This window comes from Littorina saxatilis, linkage group LG1 (assembly GCF_037325665.1).
Source record: "Littorina saxatilis isolate snail1 linkage group LG1, US_GU_Lsax_2.0, whole genome shotgun sequence".
NCBI lineage: Eukaryota > Metazoa > Mollusca > Gastropoda > Littorinimorpha > Littorinidae > Littorina > Littorina saxatilis.
This window is the reverse complement of record NC_090245.1, coordinates 99,800,123-99,822,622: the sequence shown is the minus strand read 5'-3', so window position 1 is coordinate 99,822,622 and position 22,500 is coordinate 99,800,123. Positions and strand designations below refer to the sequence as shown.

Here is a 22,500-nt window from a genome sequence, read left to right as displayed (position 1 = left end):
GGTTGAAGGTTTGGTTTCAGCTGAAGATGTGGTTGTGGTTGAATGTGTGGTTGTACGTGTAGGTTTGGTTGTAGTTGAAGGTGTGGTTGTGGTTGAAGGTGTGGTTGTGGTTGAAAGTGTGGTTGTAGTTGAAGGTGTGGTTGTGGTTGAAGGTTTGGTTCTAGTTGAAGGTGTGGTTGTGGTTGAAGGTGTGGTTGAGGTTGAAGGTGTGGTTGTGGTTGAAAGTGTGGTTGTAGTTGAAGGTGTGGTTGTGGTTGAAGGTTTGGTTGTAGTTGAAGGTGTGGTTGAAGTTGAAAGTGTGGTTGTGGTTGAAGGTTTGGTTTGAGTTGAACGTGTGGTTGTGGTTGAAGGTGTGGTTGTGGTTGAAGGTGTGGTTGTGGTTGAAGGTTTGGTTTCAGCTGAAGATGTGGTTGTGGTTGAATGTGTGGTTGTAGGTGTAGGTTTGGTTGTAGTTGAAGGTGTGGTTGTGGTTGAAGGTGTGGTTGTGGTTGAAAGTGTGGTTGTAGTTGAAGGTGTGGTTGTGGTTGAAGGTGTGGTTCAAGGTGTGGTTGTGGTTAAAGGTGTGGTTGTGTTTGAAGGTGTGGTTGTGGTTAAAGGTGTGGTTGTGGTTGTAGATGTGGTTGTGGTTGAAGGTGTGGTTGAAGGTGTGGTTGTGGTTAAAGGTGTGGTTGTGGTTGAAGGTGTGGTTGTGGTTGAAGGTGTAGTTGTGGTTGAAGGTGTGGCTGTGGTTGAAGGTGTGGTTGTGGTTGAAGGTGTGGTTGAGGTTGAAGGTGTGGTTGAAGGTGTGGCTGTGGTTGAAGATGTGGCTGTGGCTGAAGGTGTGGTTGTGGTTGAAGGTGTGGTTGTGGTTGAAGGTGTGGTTGTGGTTGAAAGTGTGGTTGTGGTCGAAGGTGTGGCTGTGGTTGAACGTGTGGCTGTGGTTGAAGGTGTGGTTGTGGTTGAATGTGTGGGTGTGGTTGAAAGTGGTGTTGTAGTTGAAGGTGTGGCTGTGGTTGAAGGTGTGGTTGTGGTTGAAGATGTGGTTGTGATTGAAGGTGTGGTTGTGGTTCAAGATGTGGTTGTGATTGAAGGTGTGGTTGTGGTTGAAGATGTGGTTGTGATTGAAGGTGTGGCTGTGGTTGAAGATGTGGTTGTAGGTGTGGTTGTGGTTGAAGGTGTGGTTGTGGTTGGAGGTGTGGTTGTGGTTGAAGGTGTGGTTGTGGTTGAAGGTGTGGCTGTGGTTGAAGGTGTGGTTGTGGTTGAAGGTGTGGTTGAATTTGTGGTTGAAGGTGTGGTTGTGGATGAAGGTGTGGTTGAAGGTGTGGTTGTGGTTGAAGGTGTGGTTGTAGTTAAAGGTGTGGTTGTGGTTGAAGGTGTGGCTGTGATTGAAGGTGTGGTTGTGGTTGAAGGTGTGGTTGTGGTTGAAGGTGTGGCTGTGGTTGAAGGTGTGGTTGTGGTTGAAGGTGTGGTTGAAGTTGTGGTTGAAGGTATGGTTGTGGATGAAGGTGTGGTTGAACGTGTGGTTGTGGTTGAAGGTGTGGTTGTAGTTGAAGGTGTGGTTGTGGTTGAAGGTGTGGCTGTGGTTGAAGGTGTGGGTGAAGGTGTAGTTGTGGTTGAACGTGTGGTTGTGGTTGAACGTGTGGTTGTGGTTGAAGGTGTGGTTGTGGTTGAAGGTGTGGTTGTGGTTGAAGGTGTGGTTGTGGTTGAAGGTGTGATTGTGGTTGAAGGTGTGGTTGTGGTTGAAGTTGTAGTTGAAGGTGTGGTTGTGGTTAAAGGTGTGGCTGTGGTGGAAGGTGTGGCTGTGGTTGAAGGTGTGGCTGTGGTTGAAAGTGGTGTTGTAGTTGAAGGTGTGGTTGTGGTTGAAGGTGTGGTTGTAGTTGAAGGTGTGGTTGTAGGTGTAGGTTCTGTTGTAGGCGTGTTTTTGTGTGTGATTATTGTGGTGGGTGTGGCTGTACGTGTGATGTTTGGATTGGGTGCGGATACTGTTTCATTTGTGGCTCTAGGTCTGCGTGCTGCTCTTGGATTTCTAATGGTAGTTGATTTTGGTTGATGTATACTAGTTATTTCACCCGGTTCTGAAAAAAAATACTGAAACTCAATTAAATTCTTCAAGAATATTTCACTGACAAAAAGAGCATGATCTAAACAAATTACCTAAAACAGTGTCTCATATTTCTCATGTCACTGATCATAGAAAGTGAAAAGAAATCTGACCAAATCTTTAAATTGTATCAATTTTGGAGATGACGTTGCGAGACTGTTACTTGACATTATTTTGAAATATGTAACATTTTGTTGTCCGAATCCGTCCACGGGCACTCTAAAAAGTGTTATGCCCTTGCAAGACTGCAAGGAAACTTGATGACGGATGTAAAGAACATTCCAGGTATCAAAAAAGACTTTATATTCTACAATCTGACGACAGAAGCAGGATTTTAAAACTGGAGAAAAGGGGGGCAACTCTGACAATCCAAAGCGACTTCTGAATACACGAATCCCGAAATGAAAACTCTGTCAGGTGTGTATGGGTTGTGAAAGAAGGAAAGTCCTTGCTTTTACTCTGACAAACATTGGAGGGGCCAATCACTAGCGAGGAGTGTGTCGGAAACACGTGGACAGGAGCATGTGTGAAGTTATTTGTCCGAGAAAAAGCAAGGGTATTCACTCTTTCACAACCCATACAAAACCAACAGAGTTATTACAAAAAAACGTCTTCTGAGCATCAAACGAGACTAATATGAGTGTTGTGTCCAAACGTGTGAAGGAAGACCCACGCATGCCCATACAAAAACTTTGTTTCATTTACAACAGAACAGAGAATTCTACATAATGATCTCCAGCTTCGAAAGCCGTTTGCAAAATGAGGGCTGCATTATCTTACAGGAGATACGCTACATGATTGGTGATTTTTTTGCGCAATAAAGGATTGAAAATTTATTTGCGAAAAACATGATTGATGATTGTTGTGTGTGCAATAAACAAGCATGATCGCGCAGCGCAGCACATTGTTAATAGTTTAATACTGGGCACGGGAATAAGAAATATATAAGCCAAGAAACCTAAGGGCCCGGTCACACAGCGCTGCGTCCTTACCACGACCATGCCTATCACGCCGATCTGAAAAAGTTATAAAATCGGGGCATATCGCCGTCAAACTCCAGCACATGGCACTAATACCCCAGTCACATAATATAGACGCCGCTTCTGCTACGACGGAAAAGTGTCCGAGAGCGTGGCCAATCATGGGCCAAACGTGGCAGGATCTCCATGAGCGTGGTTTGGTCGGGGTGGGATCTGCTAGGTCACGAAGCTGCAAGCTCTCCCTACGCTTATTTTGAACTGCACAATACAAGCGTAGTACAGTCGTGATGTAGTTTTTTTTATTCGCCATGTGCTGGATTTTGACGGCTAGCGCCGACTTGATAACTTTTTCAGATCGGAGTGATCGGCATGGTCGTCGTAAAAACGTAGAGCTGTGTGACGGGGTCCACACAAAAATCTACATCACGACTGTATTGCGCCCAGACCCGGCTACGCTTGTTTTTGTGCAGTTCAAAATAAGCGTAGGGAGAGCGTGCAGCTTCGCGACCTAGCAGATCCCACCCCGACCAAACCACGCTCATTAGATACATGGAGATCCTCCCACATTTGGCCAACGATTGGCCACGCTCTCCGACAATTTTACAACGGAGTAGAAGCGGCGTCTCTGTGTGACCGGGGTATAACGAGTAAACGCATGAGTTTCGTCCGTCCCTGCAAATAAACAAGAATGAATGCATCAAGAGAGATTACATATCAAATTGTTCTTTGAACCCCCCCAGAAGAATGCAAAATGCACAGTATAAAAAAATGATTCAACAACGTGCGAACAATACATAAAAGAATACAGTACCATCCTTTATTATCATTCTCATCCTGATAATTCATCATCATCGTATCATCATCATCATCATCATCATCATCATCATCATCATCATCATCATCATCATCATCATCATCATCATCATCAAATTCCCTCACTACGAGTAAGTCAATACTACGGTTTTATGTAAGACGCTTTAAAACTACCGACACACACACACACACACACACACACACACACACACACACACACACACACACACACACCGCACATACACACACACACACACACCTACACACACACACACCGCATACAGACATACTCACGCACTCGCGCACACACTCACACGCACGCACGCACGCACACAGACACAGACACACACACACACACACACACACACACACACACACTATACATACATATATATATATATATATATATATATATATATATATATATATATCCCATGACCTCCCTTCTTTGTCTCTGTTACTTCAGTATGGGTATATATGTTGTATTTTTATAGCTCAATAAATACATCATGGACTCCAAAAAATATATGATAGTGCAGATTCCGATTTGGGCAAAGGACTACTTTCCTCCCGACCTTTGACCTCGCGCCGAACAATGTGACACATTTGTATGAAGTTCTAAAATCGTATTGCACGGCTCAGAAAACCATATCAGTTGCACGCAAAAATGAATCTCAGAACTGATCTGATGTATGAGATGCAATAAGCAAAAGTTTCTTTCATTATGAAAGCAATGCAGGTCGAAAAAAACGAACATTCAACTTACAAGATAACCAGATGCAAGCGAACCAAAACAAAAACACGAGTACCCTCCCCTTGCATCGTTAGCAGACGACTTTTGAGAATCTGTCGGTAGTGTGTTTTGGTGTGCGCCTTCAGCTATCAAACATCGGCTGTTTCACGTGTTTTGCGAGCAAGTCTACTCTTTTGCCTGGCTCTGCAGTAAGTCCACATATTTTTCCGTAATCCAGTCATATTCCTTCAAAATGCAATCAATCGGCGGTGACAGACGTGTCGGTCGCGTTTTCCTCATACCCATACCAGTTTAAGTTCATCCATGCAAACACACTCGCAAAACAGTTTATCACGTAGATACATTTCAAATAGGGAGCAAATGGTTAAATCTAAACCTACATATTTGTTCCCTAAAATTTGCTTCTCTGTCAATAAGCCTAATTACACACGTTCGAGAAAAACAACGTAGAATCGATTCTGAATCGAGTAAGCCAAATGGGTCCCAAACCCGTTTCGCCCGTTCTGCCGACCTGAAACGCAAAACAAAAGAATTGTGCGCTTCAACTAAATTAATTTCTATTCGACTTCATTACTTTCTTGCAACTTATGAACCTTTACTTAAAGCTTTTAAATGGTCTGAAAGTAGTGTTACCGCGTACTTATCGATGCACTCATTCGTTTTATTTTTTCAGCGACGGTCACTTAGTTTAAGGTTGCAAAAGGGCTAAGTCTCGCTGGCAACAGTTTTACCCTGCACAGATCGCAACAGTGCCGCTAGTAGTCTACACTTTGTGTTTGATGGTAGAATGGGATATACAGATTACAACACTCGTGGTTTTTTATATGGCTTGTATTTCAGTCAAGACCCAGCGGGAATATCAATCGAGAGCCACTCGCCAGAGGCTCGTGTCTCCCGATGATATTCATCCGCTGGGTCTTGACTGAAATACAAGCCATATAAAAAACCACTCGTGTTGTAACCTATACATATATATATATATATATATATATATATATATATATATAAATATATGTATATATAAATATAGCCCCGTGGAAGTGACATCGCAAGAAAAGTGAAAATGTTGAAACGCAATCAGTGCGACGTCAAAGCTCACAGGGGGTTAAATAAAGATATTGTCCACCAAGTTCTTACCGGTTAATACAGCAAAGTTCTCTCCGGTCACTATGGAAACGGTATCCACGCCTATAGAGTCACGTTCATTGAGGCTGCCGCTGAAGACCACCTGATATAAAACATCATTCCATTGAACTAACACAGATATACGTGTGTAATTGCCGGAACAGAACGTGCCGCAGTTTCAACAATATGAACTGAGTACCACTTACGGGCGTTCCAATTTTTGGTGAGCACATATAGATCGTAACGATTACATAATGGGAGAGAAGCTGCAATGGCCTACTTTTATTAATTGAATCGAAAATTAAAAGACGTACTTATCCTAGGTGAAGATCACATACTTATACTTCTTGTCTGACAGGATAGTTTGCTAGAAACTATTTGAAGCTGTTCGTGTTTCCGCTTGCGCAGCGGCAATTGTTGCGCAATGGAATTAAAGATAGCAGTCGTCCGCAAAGGAATGTAACAGCACAACTGATCGTCCTTTTTTCCTTCAACAACAGTTTTGTGGAATAATCTTCCAGAAAACATGCGACAAAATGATACTGAGATTCTTTTGTTTTACCGTAGTATCATTTGGGCAACCACAAGGGACAGGTATTTCAACGCAGAATGTGGTTAGATATGAGCGATTTGCAACAAGATTGAGTAAATCGACTCCTTTCAGATTATTGTGTATTTTCGTGTGGTGCATGTCAAGAAGATGCAGAACATTTCCTGTTCCACTTCCCCGATCACGTAGAATATATACTCCTGTTATTCAATAGTTTGACACCTTATAGGGCGGGGATGTAGCTCAGTCGGTAGCGCGCTGGATTTGTATCCAGTTGGCCGCTGTCAGCGTGAGTTCGTCCCCACGTTCGGCGAGAGATTTATTTCTCAGAGTCAACTTTGTGTGCAGACTCTCCTCGGTGTCCGAACACCCCCGTGTGTGCACGCAAGCACAAGATCAAGTGCGCACGAAAAAGATCCTGTAATCCATGTCAGAGTTCGGTGGGTTATAGAAACACAAAAATACCCAGCATGCTTCCTCCGAAAACGGCGTATGGCTGCCTAAATGGCGGGGTAAAAAACGGTCATACACGTAAAATTCCACTCGTACAAAAAACACGAGTGTACGTGGGAGTTTCAGCCCACGAACGCAGAAGAAGAAGAAGAAGACACCTTATGTTCTTGAATGCGATACAATCATGTTTGATTTAATTTTATTGTTAAACACAAAACTGTTTGCTCGCTCATGATTTTTGTTTGTCAACTGATCGTTTCCAGGTGAAAGGACCCTTAAGGGATTAGAATAATTGCTATTATTCCCCCCTCTGCTTCTTTACCTCTGTAAACTTGTAGGGGTAGTTATTTTTCGATAATGACCCAGCAACCAAACAAATAACGACCCAGCAACAGCCTGAATCCTCGATAGTGCAATGGGTTGAGAAGCTGTTCTGTTTCGGTACTACTTTTTGCGACTGAAAAGTTCCGAACGCTCTAATGTACGAAGTATACATCTCTGGAGCAAACAATACAAACATACTGCATTTAAATTAACAACTACAGGCCTGAACACATGAATCTCCATATAAAATCCATGAGTTCGGTTGTTTTCTGAATCTAGATCAGACGTTCATCACAAGCAATTTCCCAAGGCAAGTAACTCATACTTTGTCTAGCGACAAGAGTAGTTCCCCTTCTTTTCACTCAGTTTCTTCGACAACAGACTGCAATCCGACGGTCAGTTTTCAACAATATTTCATTTAATAAACAGATCACACGCAACCAAATGCACACATCTCATCAATTTAAACAACATAAAGCGGTTTCATACACTATTTTCCCCAGAAAACTTAACTTCATACAGTTTTTAACGTTGGAACACGGGTGCAAAAGTTCGTCTGCTAGTCCCATTTGACGAAAGAACATTATCCTAACCAATACCAAAACATATACAGAACACACAATATCTGCCTTTGCCGCCACAGCAGAATAACAGCATATCTGTGTACTTGATTTTAGTCCAAAATAGGAAAACTGACAAGAAGTGTTAACAGAATGGAATGATTTGCACGGAACTATACAACCGCGCATTAATCGATCGCCTGCGCAGGTTGACTGGTTGAGTGAATAGGATTCGATCAAACTTTCGCAAAAAACCTCCTGTTTTCTTTGAATGACTGAAGAAAGGAGGAATAAAGAGGTTACACACCTCGTCTCAGTGATTATCAAAAATAATGGTCTCAGTTCGCGGTCATGAAAAAGCTCGCTAAAGCTCGCATTTTTCATGATCCGCTAACTTCGACCATTATTTTTGATAATCACTGAGACTCGGCATGTAACCTCTACATGTTGCAACAAAGCATTCTCTCTCTCTCTCTCTCCCTCTCTCTCTCTCTCTCTCTCTCTCTCTCTCTCTCTCTCTCTCTCTCTCTCTCTCTCTCTCTGTGAAATATTACTTGCATTAAGTGCTATCACTTGTTCGCCATTATCTAACGGTACATGCATGTGTATTGTTTATCCTTTTTCAGAACGTGTTCAATAACATTTTGATTGTAATCGTTCTACATCTTTAGTTTGAGTTAAAAGATTGTTTTTATAACCCTTAAGTGAATACGACATGCTTAAACCTAATGTACAAAACTGTATGACTTCGCACCTCTGTGTCACCGTGTAGACACGGCTGTAGAGTGACGTTGCCTGTCTTCCAGGTGGGATCGTGGTCACTGTATGTGTGTACGTCTGTTGTGTCCTTGCCGTCACACCGTGTCAACACCTGCAGCTGACTGTTGGCCCTGTTGACGATGTACTCAAACGACACCTGTATGGCGCCACCAGAACACACGAGGGGAGAGGTCATGTCTACCGTCGTAAGTCCGCTGTTGTACATGTCTTGTGAATTTTTGTGGGCGAACACGAAGTTACCTGAAATCATCGGTATTGGCACAGGTATAATATTATTTCACTTTTGCAACGTAAAGGATCATAGATGTGACATAACCTTATTTATCCTACATACGTGAGAGAGACACCCGTGAGATAATAATCGTTCAAATCACACGTGTGTATATCATGTAAATGAGGTCATGTCAAGCAAGTCTGGCAGGGACCTGTTTTTTCCACTGCTTATGATGCCAAAGTCACCGAGACAAACGTCATTATAGAAACAAAAATTGCGCTCGCTAATTACCCTCGGTGAATTTTTAGAACTAACACGTCACGCCACACTCTCAGAGTGACGTTTCTTTACTTTTACGTAATAGATTGCACGAGGCTTTAGAAGAGATCGAGGTTCCAAAACAAGCGTCTTCAATTTAGTTGCCTCGACTGCAGGACATTTTCAGTAAAATACAGGTAAGTACAGTTTGTAGGATAAACAGAATACTACATGGCTTGCTGTGTCGTACCAGATTTACACTCGTTGCTTTTTCAAATAGTGAACAGCTCGCTTTCGCTCGCAGTTCAATATTAAAAAAACAAACCTCGTGTAAATCTGGTACGACACAGCAAACCATGTAGTATTCTCTATGTCACACGCTTTCCTTCTTTGCCACTACTAAAGCAAACGTGTGCAAGATTGTATGTTACACGCTTTGGAGCATGTGCAAGAACGGATTCAAACTCGAAATCGTCCCTCCAAAAGCCCTAAAATGCACACACGACTTTTATTTCTCCTGCTGTTATCGTTTCTTCTCTTTACAAATTCTTCAACGCTGAGAATACTGAAAACGGCATCCCAGACGACAGTACTGTTTCCATACCCGAATTTAGCTGCCCTTGCAAAGTGGCTCGCTCAGGAGGCCTGTTGGTCTGAAACTAGAAGGACAGAGTTCTGAACATAGATGACAAAGACCCCGAAAAGAACAAACATTTCGCGGATGCAGACACAGAAAGACGTCATGAAGAAATCGATGCTTCAAAAGATACAGACTGTGATGATGACTGTGACGTCATTCACATATACCGAGACGTCATTCATAGTTGTTCAGTCACTTCTGTCAAAAAGTAGATCTCTCCACAATGGCTGCTCCTGTGTTTAGGTTTGTCAAGCTTGAGTACGCAAAACGCGTTTGTTCTCTCCTCTGTTGAAGCTGTGAGACATAAATGCTATTCCGACTTGGTCGTGTGACAGAGTTTTCTTCCACACTCGATTAGCTGATGTCTAACTCAGCCTGACGGCTTCGTTAGACAATCAAAGTAATCTCGTGTGGAAGAAAACGTCTGTCACACGACCAAGTCTGAATAGTACCCGCTATTACGAGTTAGTCGTGTGACAGAGAGTTTTCTTGCACACGAGACTGTAGATGTCTCACGACGGCGAAGCCGAAGTGAGACAGCAGCAGTCGAGTGTGCAAGAAAACTCTCTGTCACACGACTAACTCGTAATAGCGATTATGTCTCACAGCATAGGCATAGAAAGACAGAAATGAGTTTTGGGGGACAAAATAACAGGCACAAAACAAGACTGAAAACACAATTGCCTTTTCACACATAGCCTACACACGCATGCGCGCAGAAGATAGATCCAATGCGTTTCGTGTCTTTTTCTGGTTGAATGCATTTAACAAAGTATCAACCAACGTTTCTGAATCTTTCAATGAAATAAATAAACTTTTTTTGAACCAAACAGCACAAACCAACGAAAGCTAAACACACAAACACACGCGCGCGCGCACTAACACAGATTGAATGCAAAGCGCGAACGAACACGGAGAATTTTTGTGTAGGTCAGGTCGTGGGAAAGTCCACCCGAAATGTTCCACAGGGGAACTGGTTGTGTTTGGATTGTTCATTTTCTCACAGTGATGTTGATGTTGTTTACAGTGCAGTTTTGAAAGAATATTTTCCGAATTTGGGGCACACTTTCGTCTTTCGTTTCGTTCATCTTGTCGAAGTAACATTCGAGTGTTTCTAAATCCAAACCTTCCATCACCGCTGGTGCAGTTTAGACCTGCCTGACTGTCTGCGTGCGTGTTAGAGCTGAAGACGAAGCCTCAATCGCCAAAGCGTCACCCATCTGTAGGTTCTGAGCATCGGATGTACGTTGATACGCACGGAACTGTCTATGCAACTTTTCCTAGTCACAGGTGTAAGGTTCGATCTTTTCTTTGCAATTTCGTCCTCTGTGTACGTAGCAAAGCGTTTCACCATTTTCGGTTTTAGTTGCAGACGACGATAGTGAAAGTAGTACCTATTGTTTTGACCTTTCGTATTCAGGGTTCTTAATTGAAGCTTGATAAAGGGACCGTGTCGTGTAAGTGGAAAGGTGACGAAACTTTTGAAAACAGAAATTGAATGAAGAAGAAAATGTGGCTTTCATATATGACTAAGTGCCAAAAGGTGCTCACAGAACAGAAGACGACTTTGTTTTACAATAAAAATGTTTCTAAAAACGTGTGTCTGCTGAAAATTGGTGTGTGTGTGGATGAATGTGCGAAGAGATAGTGGACATAATTTCGTGTGTCTGACTTGAACGGTTTTGAAGTTATCTTTGTTTAAAGTCAAAAATAACGCCAAAACCGGCCATCTGAAAACGGACATTGTGATACCTCGTGCTTTGAATATGCCACAGAAAAATAACAAGAAGCACAAATGAATTGCATTGAATGCCTGAAACATCGCTTTACAGACGAGACCAAACGTCAAATCTAAATCTCGAGAGAATTTTTTTTTTTCGATAACCGAATTTTAAGGTGTCGCACGCAAGATGTGTCGTCATCACGGCATACATTTTTCAATCGCAGATATTTACTAAAATTTCTTTTTCAAAAACTCTGGAATTGATGTCGACACGTCAAGCGATAACGGTGTATCAAACTGCTGTCTTTCAAGTAATCCAGCAAAGACTGCAGAACTTTTGAACAGCATTTTTGAAAACGATTTGAAAATTTCGTCATATCTTGCGTGCGACAAAATGTTCGGTAATTAACGGTTATTTTCTTTTAAAAACAAAATATACATGTACAAAGATCTACTTCATCTACGGAACCACGTCACACATTCTGTGTTCAAAATTTGTGAAGAAATCACGAACCACGAATCAAGTGTTGAAATTATGTCGTCAACATCTTTTCAGATCTTGCGTGCGACACCATCTTGCGTTCAACATAAAATGTCACTACCTTATCGAGTTTAATGGGTAAAACTAACTATTTGTTGTCTTAGTTTAATCTTCTTAATTAAAAGCGTAATAAAACCGAACTTCCAAGATGAATTTTAATTGAGATTAGCGAAAGAGCGGGCACGCAAGTCGACCTTAAAGTAAAAGAATGATAACACGAGCGTTTGTCGTGTTGTCTTGCGTGCAACACATTGTCCAAAAAGGAAAATGTATATTTTTCTCAGACGTTTTTTAAGTTGAAACCTTGAAACTTCACACACATTTGGGGTTTAATCGCCCCCATGCATGGTAAAAGTCTTGTTGACCCTTGTCAGATTTCAAGGTCACGGCTGGGTCACATGTGGTTCAGAAAACGGATGAAACATATTTTTTCAGAGATTTTTGAAGCTAGAACCTTCAAACTTCAAACAACGCTTTTGCTTAATGATTGTTCAACATGGAGAATTCAAGGTTGATCCTTGAGAAATGTGAAGGTCATAGCAGGGTCTCGTGTGGGTAAAAAAAAAAGGAAATTGTATTGAACTTCAATTTATATAAAACCAAAGTCTGGTTGATCTGTTTTAAGATTTAAGGTCAAATCTGTTATTTAAGGTCAAATCAAATAGAAATTTGTTGATGCTTAAATCTTTGAAATTTCCAACAGGTTTGAGGTTTGACAACTTCTGGACTTTGAAATCTGGTATGGTTGATCCTGGTAATATTAATTGGTCAAAACATCAAGATCAATAATTATAAAATAAGCACTTTCACCAATGTCAAGTGAGCAATAGCAGCAAACGTGAGTCTTATAAAGATTATCACTTTTTGTGTGACCTCAACTTGACCCCTCTGAATGCTCTCAATCATGGAAATTGACCACACTTTGATTATAACCAAACAACATCAAAACTTTGGAATGTGTGAAGTTTCAAAGGTGTTGCTTAAAAGGCGTTCGTGAAAATGACAATTGTATGTGTCTGACTTCAATGCGACCCCGCTGCGACCTTGACGTTTGATTTTATCAACCAGACTTTCATCATGTGTGAATGACTTCAAACACTATAAAACTAGTTGAAGAAATTGACAATTTTTCAAAGTTTAAGCCAGATGGCACTGCTGTGACCTTGAAATTTGACAAACATTAACCAGGCGGTCACCTTTTTTAGAAAATATCCTTAAAGGATCTTTAACCTTACTGTGACCTTGGAATTTGATGAGGTTTAATTTAACTTGCGTAGTGTGCCAAGTTTCAAGGCCCTAGCTTCAAAAACATATGAGAAAACCTCATTGAAAAATGTATATGTTTGACCTCAACGCGACCCTGCTGTGACCTTGACTTTTTCAACCAGACTTTAATCGTGTGTGAACATTATACACTAGAACTGTGTGTATTTTCAAAGCTCGTGCTATAAACGCGCTGAATAAATTGAAAATATTCCACATTTGGACCAGATGTGACCCCGCTGTGACCTTGAACTTTGACAAAGATTAACCAGCAGGTCACTTTTAATGAGGTTTTATAAAAATGCTGAAAGTATGTGAAGTATGTAAAGTCTAACTGATCTAGTATTAAAACATGTAAGGCGTGACAACGACAATTTTCCAGTTTGCAAAGGAAATTTAACCTCGCTGTGACCTTGAAATTCAATGTTGTTTAATGTGATGTGCACCATACCTGGAGGTCATTATACTTTGGTTGTGTGCCAAGTTTCAAAGCCCTAGCTTTAAAAACGTGCGAGATAACCTTAATGCTATGACTCAGTGCCGTTTTGAATGATATAACGAACAAAATTATCGTTATTTGTAAAATCATTTGGGTAAATTTATCTTTTCTTTTCGTAATTGGGTTCCAGCATCTGTTGTCTTAACAAAAATCACAATATCAGTCGTGTTTGTCAACTTTTATTTTTTAGCCCCTTTGTCCGCTTTTCGTGCGCACCTTTTGGCACTTAGTCATATATATATATACAGGAGAACGGGGTTGGTGTTATTCTTTTTCCGTCAAACACGAAGTACACAGATAAAACGTGGTTGACTGACCAAGGCCTGTTGGCACACTATTCAGAATACACAACAAAATGTAACAACACTTTGATACCCTTTTTTTAAGTTCGTGATCACTTGAATTGAATACCAAAAACATTAGTGTTTAAGGTAGTGACTAAAATGTATGTGAAGGTAACATTTTTCAGAAATAAATGCATAATCAAAATAATTGATTTCGGCATCAAAGCGTGTAACATACAATCTTGCACACGTTTGCTTTAGTAGTGGCAAAGAAGGAATGCGTGTGACATCAGGTAATATTAACTGTTTTCCACAAGGCAATGGCTATTTTGCCGGTACCGGCAACGTAGCCTGTAGGCTATGTTGCCGGTACCGGCAAAATAACGATATGTTACGGTGGAGGCTATTTTGCCGGTTGGACGCTGCTGAAGCTAGTAAAGTGAAACGTCTAGTCGGATTCTCCATCTCACAAAGGCAATACACAAGTAATCTTCAATATTTGTATTTCTGATGTGCAAACTTCAAATGCAATTACAACCTTGTCTTATACACGAATAAAAGCCATATTTCTCTCTCTATACCTCTCTCTCTCTCTCTCTCTCTCTCTCTCTCTCTCTCTCTCTCTCTCTCTCTCTCTCTCTCTCTCTCTCTCTCTCTCTTAAAACACCAAATACACTAATTTAACTGGCAAATATCCTATGATCTCTATGCAAGGAATTAAATACTGGTTATTGTCTCTCTATGATCATTCTCGCTGACTCTCTGTCTCTATGTGTGTGTCATGAATCACATGAAATAGATTGAATATACGGACGTTGAATATACAACAAGTCATCGTCACATCTCTCTCTATGATCATTGTCGCTGACTCTCTGTCTCTATGTGTGTGTCATGAATCACATGAAATAGATTGAATATACGGACGTTGAATATACAACAAGTCATCGTCACATCTCTCTCTCTCTATGATCATTGCCGCTGACTCTCTGTCTCTATGTCTGTGTGTGTGTGTGTGTGTGTGTGTGTGTGTGTGTGTGTGTGTGTGTGTGTGTGTGTGTGTGTGTGTGTGTGTGTGTGTGTGTGTCATTCATAGCAGTTCCTGCAGAACCAGAACTTGGTTTTTGGTCTTGAGCGTTTTCCAGCGCATTGCAGATGGAGGGATCTGAGACATGAATCACATGAAATAGATTGAGTATTCAACAAGGCATCGTCACATAGTGCACACACAGTACGGAGAGAAGACCGTACAGCCGAGTAGACGTGTTGGACGGCTGTCCAACCGTCCGTGTCGAAATGTCGCCGAACTTTCATGATGGATATGTTCACGTCCAGTACTGCTGTTCCTCTGAAGTTCGCCTTTCAGAGCACGGATTGTGTCTGCCTCACCGACAAAGTAGCTCAGAATTTGTCTGTCTCGATCCACCGAGGACTTCTTTGAAAAGGGAACGGTTTGTCAACCTTGCATTTTTTCCGGCTAGGCAGTCCAATAGCATTTACTACTTTTCCTTTTGGTCTGCCTCTCTTCCGGGATTTTGGTGGTAACGTCACATTATCAAGTGACGTCGACGTAGGCCTTGGTGCGGATGAACCCTCCTCGTCAGACGTCGTAGGCCTTGGTGCGAATGAACCCTCCTCGTCGGAGTGTGGTGTTGTTGTTGGTGGTAGTGGGTTTGGGGCGGCTGTCATATCATACACTAGTTCCACAACCGCTACATGAGACGTCGTAGGCCTTGGTGCGACTGAACCATCCTCTTGAGACGTCGTAGGCCTTGGTGCAAATGAACCATCCTCGTGAGACGTCGTAGGGCCTGGGTGCGAATGAACCATCCTCGTGAGACTGTGGTGTTGTTGTTGGTGGTGGTGGGTTTGGGGCGACTGTCATATCATACACTAGTTCCACAACCGCTACCTGTTTTCCAGATCCCCACATTTTTACAACAAAATCTAACACGCTCAATTTCTCTTGGAAATCAAAGTTGTTTTCTGCAGCTAAAGAAGCCAATTGTACGTGTACGTTGTCCGAGGTGGAGTTGATAATAAAACTCACTATAAAAGTTCAAATTTGTCAATCAGTGAACACTTCTCTCCCCCAAAGAAATTCCCATCAGAAACTGTCATTTATTGGTGAGTATTTAATCACAGGCGGTAACTTTCACTTTACTAGCTTCAGAGAGAGAGAGAGAGAGAGAGAGAGAGAGAACTTTGAACTTTGAACTTTATTACAGGAAAGATAGCATTAGGTCCGTAGGACCTTTCTTACAGCTAGTCCTGATCTAAGCAAAATGGTTATAATCGAAATGGGAATACATAGGAACAAACTTTTTATGATGAAACGCAGACACACGCAATAATAGTAATATAAGAATAAGATCATTTTTTACCGACATGTGATATACAGATATCACAATACGGGCAATACAACCATACATTATCAGAACACACACACACACATATATATATACACGCACACGCACACACACACAGAAGATCAACTAACTTATAAGGCAAGCCAACATAACACGACACACTAACCAAATAAAGGATCAGGTAGCAAAGTAAAAAAAAATAAAAAAATAAAAATAAAAAAAAAAGTGACCTAAGATTTATGAAGGAATCACCAAGCCAATATAAAATGCAGTAATACTATCTTAGATACTAGAAGGAGTAATACACGAGAATGTATTCTTATCACACCAAGTTGACGCAAGACACACACATGCACATTTTCAGAAGGATAAGAGAGAGAGAGAGAGAGAGAGAGAGAGAGAGAGAGAGAGAGAGAGAGAGAGAGAGAGAGAGAGAGAGAGAGAGAGAGAGAGAGAGCCTCTACCGGCAAAATAGCCTCTACCGTAACATATCGTTATTTTGCCGGTACCGGCAACGTAGCTTACAGGCTACGTTGCCGGTACCGGCAAAATAGCCATTTCGTTTCCACAATATGTTGTCCTACGTCGGTCTGCATTCGCCGAGCCTACCGTTCCGAATTATTCCCAAATAAAAGTGCGCTCATTCGTGCAGCAAAGCATTGCAGTAGATGTTGTAACTGCTTCATTGTCGTGTGGTTGTGCTGGAGCTTCAAATGATGGTAGGACATGCTCAGTGAATCGCGGTTTGCAGAGTATATTATATGACAGTCACAATGCCATAATATAAAAAGTATAAGAAAAATAACAAAAACAAACAGCAACAACAACAACAACAACAACAATAAACAAAAAACAAACACCAACAACAACAGGGGCGGATCAGTTTATTTTATGGGGGGGGGGGGGGTTCCAAAAGTATACTGTGAAGATATGGGTGTGAAGGCGCGAAGCGCCAAGCCGACGGCGCGAAGCGCCTAGCTCGCTTGGGGGGTCCGGGGGCATGCCCCCCCGGAAAATTTTCAAAAAAAGGATGCAAAATGGTGCAATCTGGTGCATTCTGAGGATGATCATAACCAGTTTCAGGCAGCCCTCTTTTTTTGTTTTGTTTTGTGTTTGGTCAGTTTGGGATCAGAAATCCCCAACAAGAACAACCCCCCCCCCCAAAAAAAATGTTTTTTTATTTTTTTTTGGCTGGGGGGGGGGGGGGGTGTTCCGGAATCCCCAGACACCCCCCCCCCCCAGTCCGCCCCTGAACAACAACAATTTGCTTACCTGTATCGCCATGTAGTAGGAGAAGGGCTCCTAATATGGACCACTTTTTGTTTCATGCTGATAACTAGCTTGTTTTCTTGCGAAGAAGTTTCATTTTGTGTTTGGTAGTCCTTCTCTCTCTTAGGTTAACCGTTAGGCCAAATTAGAGTGAAATAGCTTTGATAGATATTCAGCAAAAATAAATGTTTGTTTGCCTGGGCGCCTAATATGGACCAGTGAAGCGGCCTTCACGAATCACTGTAAAAAGCCCCCTATACTTCAAAATAACATGATACAACTTAGTGTACAAGTCAGACTAATTAAAATATGCTTTAATTTTATCTGTTTCGGGTTGATCAGAGCATTATTTGAAGCACGCCAGGAAACTAAATAAGCTTATCAAAAACAGAGTGAAAATAAGTGAAATTATCAACTTCCACGAAAAGAAGACTTTTTGTTATATTTTTTTTAAATCTCGAGGGCTAGTTATAGGTTATTTCCAGCAAGCTTCTTAATGAATTAACGAAAATAGCCTTTACCTTTTATTTTCTTCGATTTTTTTAAGGTGGTCCATATTAGGGGACTCGCACATACTTTGAAATGTTGGTATTGTTTTTTGTTTGCAGTATAAACTCGGGGTCAACACTGCTAAAATGTAACAAATACAGACTTAGCTGTCATACATAGCAATTTTTGTGTGATAAAAGCTTTGGCTGTGGACAGAAACGAGTCCATTTTAGGCGGCAAATTTAGAGTGAACGCTGCCAAAAGTGAAAAAAAGAGAAAAAGCCTAACGGTTTTGAGGTTTGTGTTTCTGCAACTGTTTTGACATGTGCAAGTTATCCAGAGAGGGTGAATACAGCGAATAAAACTTTTTTGAGTGCTCTAGCGCTGTTAGTTTGTCAGATCAGGAGGTGGTCCATATTAGGAGCCAGTCCATATTAGGAGCCCTTCCCCTATTTGCCATTGTCGTTTTGTAACTGCTTTATTGCCGTTGTGCTGGAGCTTCAATTGAGTGTATTACATGACAGTCACAATTAAATAAAAAGAAAACACACCAGTAACCAGGTTAGGTAAGTTTAAATCAATATTTTGGCATGTAACTGCCTTCTTCGGGATGGTATGGAAAGAATCTCACAAAACAGTCACAATGTCACAATACAACAATCTTGATAACAACAACAATTTGCTTACCTTTATGACCATGCAGCATTTCCCATTTTAAGCCCCTAATCCAGGTATCTGTATCGGGGCCATGTGATCCATCCTCAAACTGACAGTACGTGCTCTCAAAGTCACAGCTCAGCGAGCTATAGCACATTGCGTTGATAGTATTTGCCTCTGAAAACAATGAACTCATATTGCATTCAAACATGATTTTCTTACTGGTTTAAGAAGAAAAATATTACCCCTCCGACCAAAAAAAGAAAATAATAGAAATAAAAGTAGGAATAAAACAAGAAAGAAACAAACAAACAAAAACCGCAGGGGAAAAAAGTTACGAAAAACCAAACAGCAGACACGTTGTTCTTTCCACACTGTCATCGTATGCGACTGTTTCCTCACTAAAAATCACAACCAATCAAGCGATGTTTCACAAGTGTTTTGTTGTGAGGCTGTAACCCCATGGTTGAGGCTAGCAAAGAACAAGTATCACACACACACACACAAACACACACACACACACACACACACACACACACACACACACACAACACACACACACACAAACAAACACGAACACACACATACACACACAAATACACGTTAACAAACGGCGAATAGAATGTATTCTCTTGATTTTTCGCATTAATGCCGCATCTATTCAATGATACGCACGTTATAAATAATGTGTAGTACATCATCTGTCTTTCTGGGTATTCTTTTCAATTCAGTTACTATGTCATATATTCTGGTTCCCACGTTACACGACTGATGAACATGCAAGTAATTGGAAATGCTTGTTACGTACTGAAAATAATAAATTAATCGGTGCGAGGATACTTTATTCCTTCTCAAGAGACAACGGCGTTCATTAAAGGCCCACTCCGCCTTGTCAAAACAGTTCACCACACCGTCTCAGATCTGGTCAGAATTTAGAATGGGATAAGACCACCTCTCCACTTGGTCACATACAAAACATCAACCTCCTGACTGTCATGCAGTGGTGAGTTAAAATGTTTATGAATTAATTTCCGCAAAAGGCACCAGTGCCTTTTGCGAAATTAATTCTTTAAAAAAAATACCACTGTGCACAGAGGATACCAAGGCTGTTCATTTTTGGTATGTGACCAAGTGGAGGGACGGTCTTATCGAATGTGCAAGCCTGACCAGATCTGAGACCGTGAGGCGAACTGTTTTCACGAGGCGAAGTGGACCTTTAATGAGATTATCTGCATTGGTTTAAAGTTCTTTTTGCAACTACAAAAAGTACAGAATAATTTCCACTGCTACTGACACAGCTTTTCAAAACGAGCCAACATCTGTTCAAGCAGACACGCATAATTATTGTTTTGTTCATGACTTGAGCTAGTCCGGCCCAACAAACATTGCCCCGCTAAAATGTTCTAACACAAGTTACTTTTATGAACATGATTAATCTTCAGGCTGAAAGAGATACTCGTCTGTTTGTTTGCTGTAATTGTGTTCACATGCACTGTGTTTGACAAATGTGGCAACCACAAACTTCTATTTTAATCACGAAAGTATCCTACAGTGTCCGACTACCAAGGAATTTTAAAGATTCTGCTTACCATGAAAGACAATAAAAATAACAAGTGTAAGACGTACAACTGTCATTTTGTCAGCTAGGGCAATGGATTCCTTCGGTGTATGCAAGCTTGAAAATGTCCCCCCTTTTATAGAACTTTTTGTTTTTACATTTTGTTTTGGTTTTGTTTAAGTCCTTTTTGAAGCAGGAAAGACCAAGGGGAAAACACTCACAGATATGAAGAGCGGAGAGACAGACACATTTTGAAGTTTTGGGTTGGTCCGAGATACACAACACAGCCAAGTCCCATTCAACTGACCCGTCGCGACATAACCTTCGTGGTTGAAAACGACGTTAAACACCAAAGAAAGAAAGAAAGAAAATTCAACTGACGCCATTCAACAGTCCCATGGTGAGGCCGAAGTACACTACACAGCTAAGTTCCATGCACCTGACACTATTCAACTGATAGTTCAATTCAAGCAACACCATGGAAGTTGTTTGTTCATTTCAATGCTTCTTATTCTCTCAGCTAAAAAAAAAGAAAAGAAGAAAAAAAGAAGAAAAAAAACACCAGGTTCCGCATAACTGAAGAAGTCAGCGACAACCTGACAAATATTTGGTGAAGAATTTACCAAAACTGGTTTCTGTTGTGTTTTCTTTTGGTGTTACTGTTGTTGTGTATATTATATTTAAAGCGCTTACGTCCCTTTGTGTGCTTGTGATTGTTGCAGGACACGTTTGTCTGACATCTGATCACCTGGCGTTCGCTCCTGCAAGCTTATGTTGTTGTGTTCAACGCCATGCACATTTTGTGATTGTTTTTTTAAATTTTTTAGTTGGGAAGTTGTATTCAGTTACTGTACAAAAGGGCGACAGACTCATGTACCTATGCGCCATCAAGGAGTTTTATATGCTCGCGCGACCATTGCGGTCCTGGAACAAACTCAAAGTTGTGTGCGTGATGGAACACTGGGTATGTGCTGATGCGTGTACATCAGGCACGAACATTTGTATACAGCTCACGTGATATTTGCAGATCCAGAGCTAACTTCAACAGCAGCCTTGGAATACTGGGTATGCTGAGAAGTGTACATCAGGCCCAAAAATGTGCATTGGCTACAGCTCACGTGACATTCGCAGATCCAGAGCAAACTTCAACAGCAGCCTTGAAAGACCGGATGTAAACTTGTGCTGAGGTGTGTATCACACCTAAACATTTTCATACAGCATAAAAAGAAGGCGAGGACCACAAACACGGGTGCACAATGCAAGGCACACTCATTGTGATTCCTCGTCGGTATCTCCTTATCTGCACTCATCACTCCGCTCCGATAACTACAATCATGGTGTTCCTTGGGGTGTCCTTTACCGGGAATCTGCTTTTTTTCTGAGATATGAGGGCTTACAACGGAGCAATATACTTCCGCTACGTCGACGCCTTTTACAACAAAACTAACAAAGGAACAAAGAAACAAACGAACATTCAACCACAAAGGCAGAATAGGCACAAGAAGGGATGAAGCGGCCAGCATGCAACTAAGGTTCAAAACGGAGTGGCTCGCAACCGACGAGTCGGTTTCAAAAAACCCTTTTAACGGGAAGGACTGTGCTTTTGAGTGCTGTTCACACGGCAGACTTGCAACCAACTTTCACCCAACTTTCAAGCGATGTTAGTCTGTGGCAAGGACTGGGTGGCCGAGTGGTAACGCACTTGCGCTCGGAATCGAGAGGTTGCGTGTTCGACCCTGGGTCAGGCCGCTATTTTCTCCCCCCTTTCCTAACCTAGGTGGTGGGTTCAAGTGCTAGTCTTTCGGATGAGACGAAAAACCGAGGTCCCTTCGTGTACACTACATTGGGGTGTGCACGTTAAAGATCCCACGATTGACAAAAGGGTCTTTCCTGGCAAAATTGTATAGGCATAGATAAAAATTGTCCACCAAATACCCGTGTGACTTGGAATAACAGGCCGTAAAAAGTAAATATTCGCCGTAATGGCTTGAGATTTACTGGCCGATGTGAATGCGTGATGTATTGTGTAAAAAATTCCATCTCACACGGCAGAAATTAATATGTAAATCGCCGTGAGCTCTTGTGAGAAGGGGCGATAAATAAATGTCCATTATTATTATTATTTAAGTCAAATCAAAATCGCTGCCCATGCACAAACGCACAAACTAGTTTTAAGCGGCGATTCTCGCCAGACTGTACCATTCGGGATTGTCCGCGGTCGTCTTCGTTGTTTTCCGGAGAAGGGAAGTAACTGCATTAGCGTGGGTTGACTAGAGCTAACCAATCAGTAAGCGTAAGAAAAGTCTGTGCAAAAATCTTT

General features: G+C 41.5%; 3 protein-coding genes across 3 annotated transcripts in view; all 3 read right to left on the bottom strand.

Moving 5' to 3' along the window:
* LOC138956850 (salivary glue protein Sgs-3-like) overlaps window positions 1-216 on the bottom strand; it is a gene marked incomplete at its 5' end in the record, with an annotated part of 1,152 nt that extends 936 nt beyond the window's left edge. Inside the window, one exon of the mRNA XM_070328100.1 lies at window positions 1-216. This exon is cut by the window's left edge and continues 936 nt beyond it. Coding sequence (XP_070184201.1) covers window positions 1-216 — 216 coding nt within the window.
* Window positions 217-991: 775 nt separating this feature from the next.
* LOC138956739 (mucin-13-like) lies at window positions 992-3,248 on the bottom strand. Its single transcript, XM_070328043.1, has 4 exons — window positions 3,233-3,248; window positions 1,599-1,883; window positions 1,497-1,556; window positions 992-1,412 (listed from the first exon to the last, which is right to left on the bottom strand). The coding sequence occupies exons 1-4, from the start codon at window positions 3,246-3,248 to the stop codon at window positions 1,048-1,050; spliced, it is 726 nt and encodes a 241-aa protein (XP_070184144.1). The 3' UTR covers window positions 992-1,047.
* Window positions 3,249-5,732: 2,484 nt separating this feature from the next.
* On the bottom strand, window positions 5,733-20,276 carry LOC138956637 (uncharacterized). The gene is made up of 4 exons (XM_070327971.1): window positions 20,212-20,276; window positions 18,653-18,799; window positions 8,394-8,659; window positions 5,733-5,855 (listed from the first exon to the last, which is right to left on the bottom strand). The coding sequence occupies exons 1-4, from the start codon at window positions 20,255-20,257 to the stop codon at window positions 5,733-5,735; spliced, it is 582 nt and encodes a 193-aa protein (XP_070184072.1). The 5' UTR covers window positions 20,258-20,276.
* Between the last annotated feature and the right edge of the window lie 2,224 nt (window positions 20,277-22,500).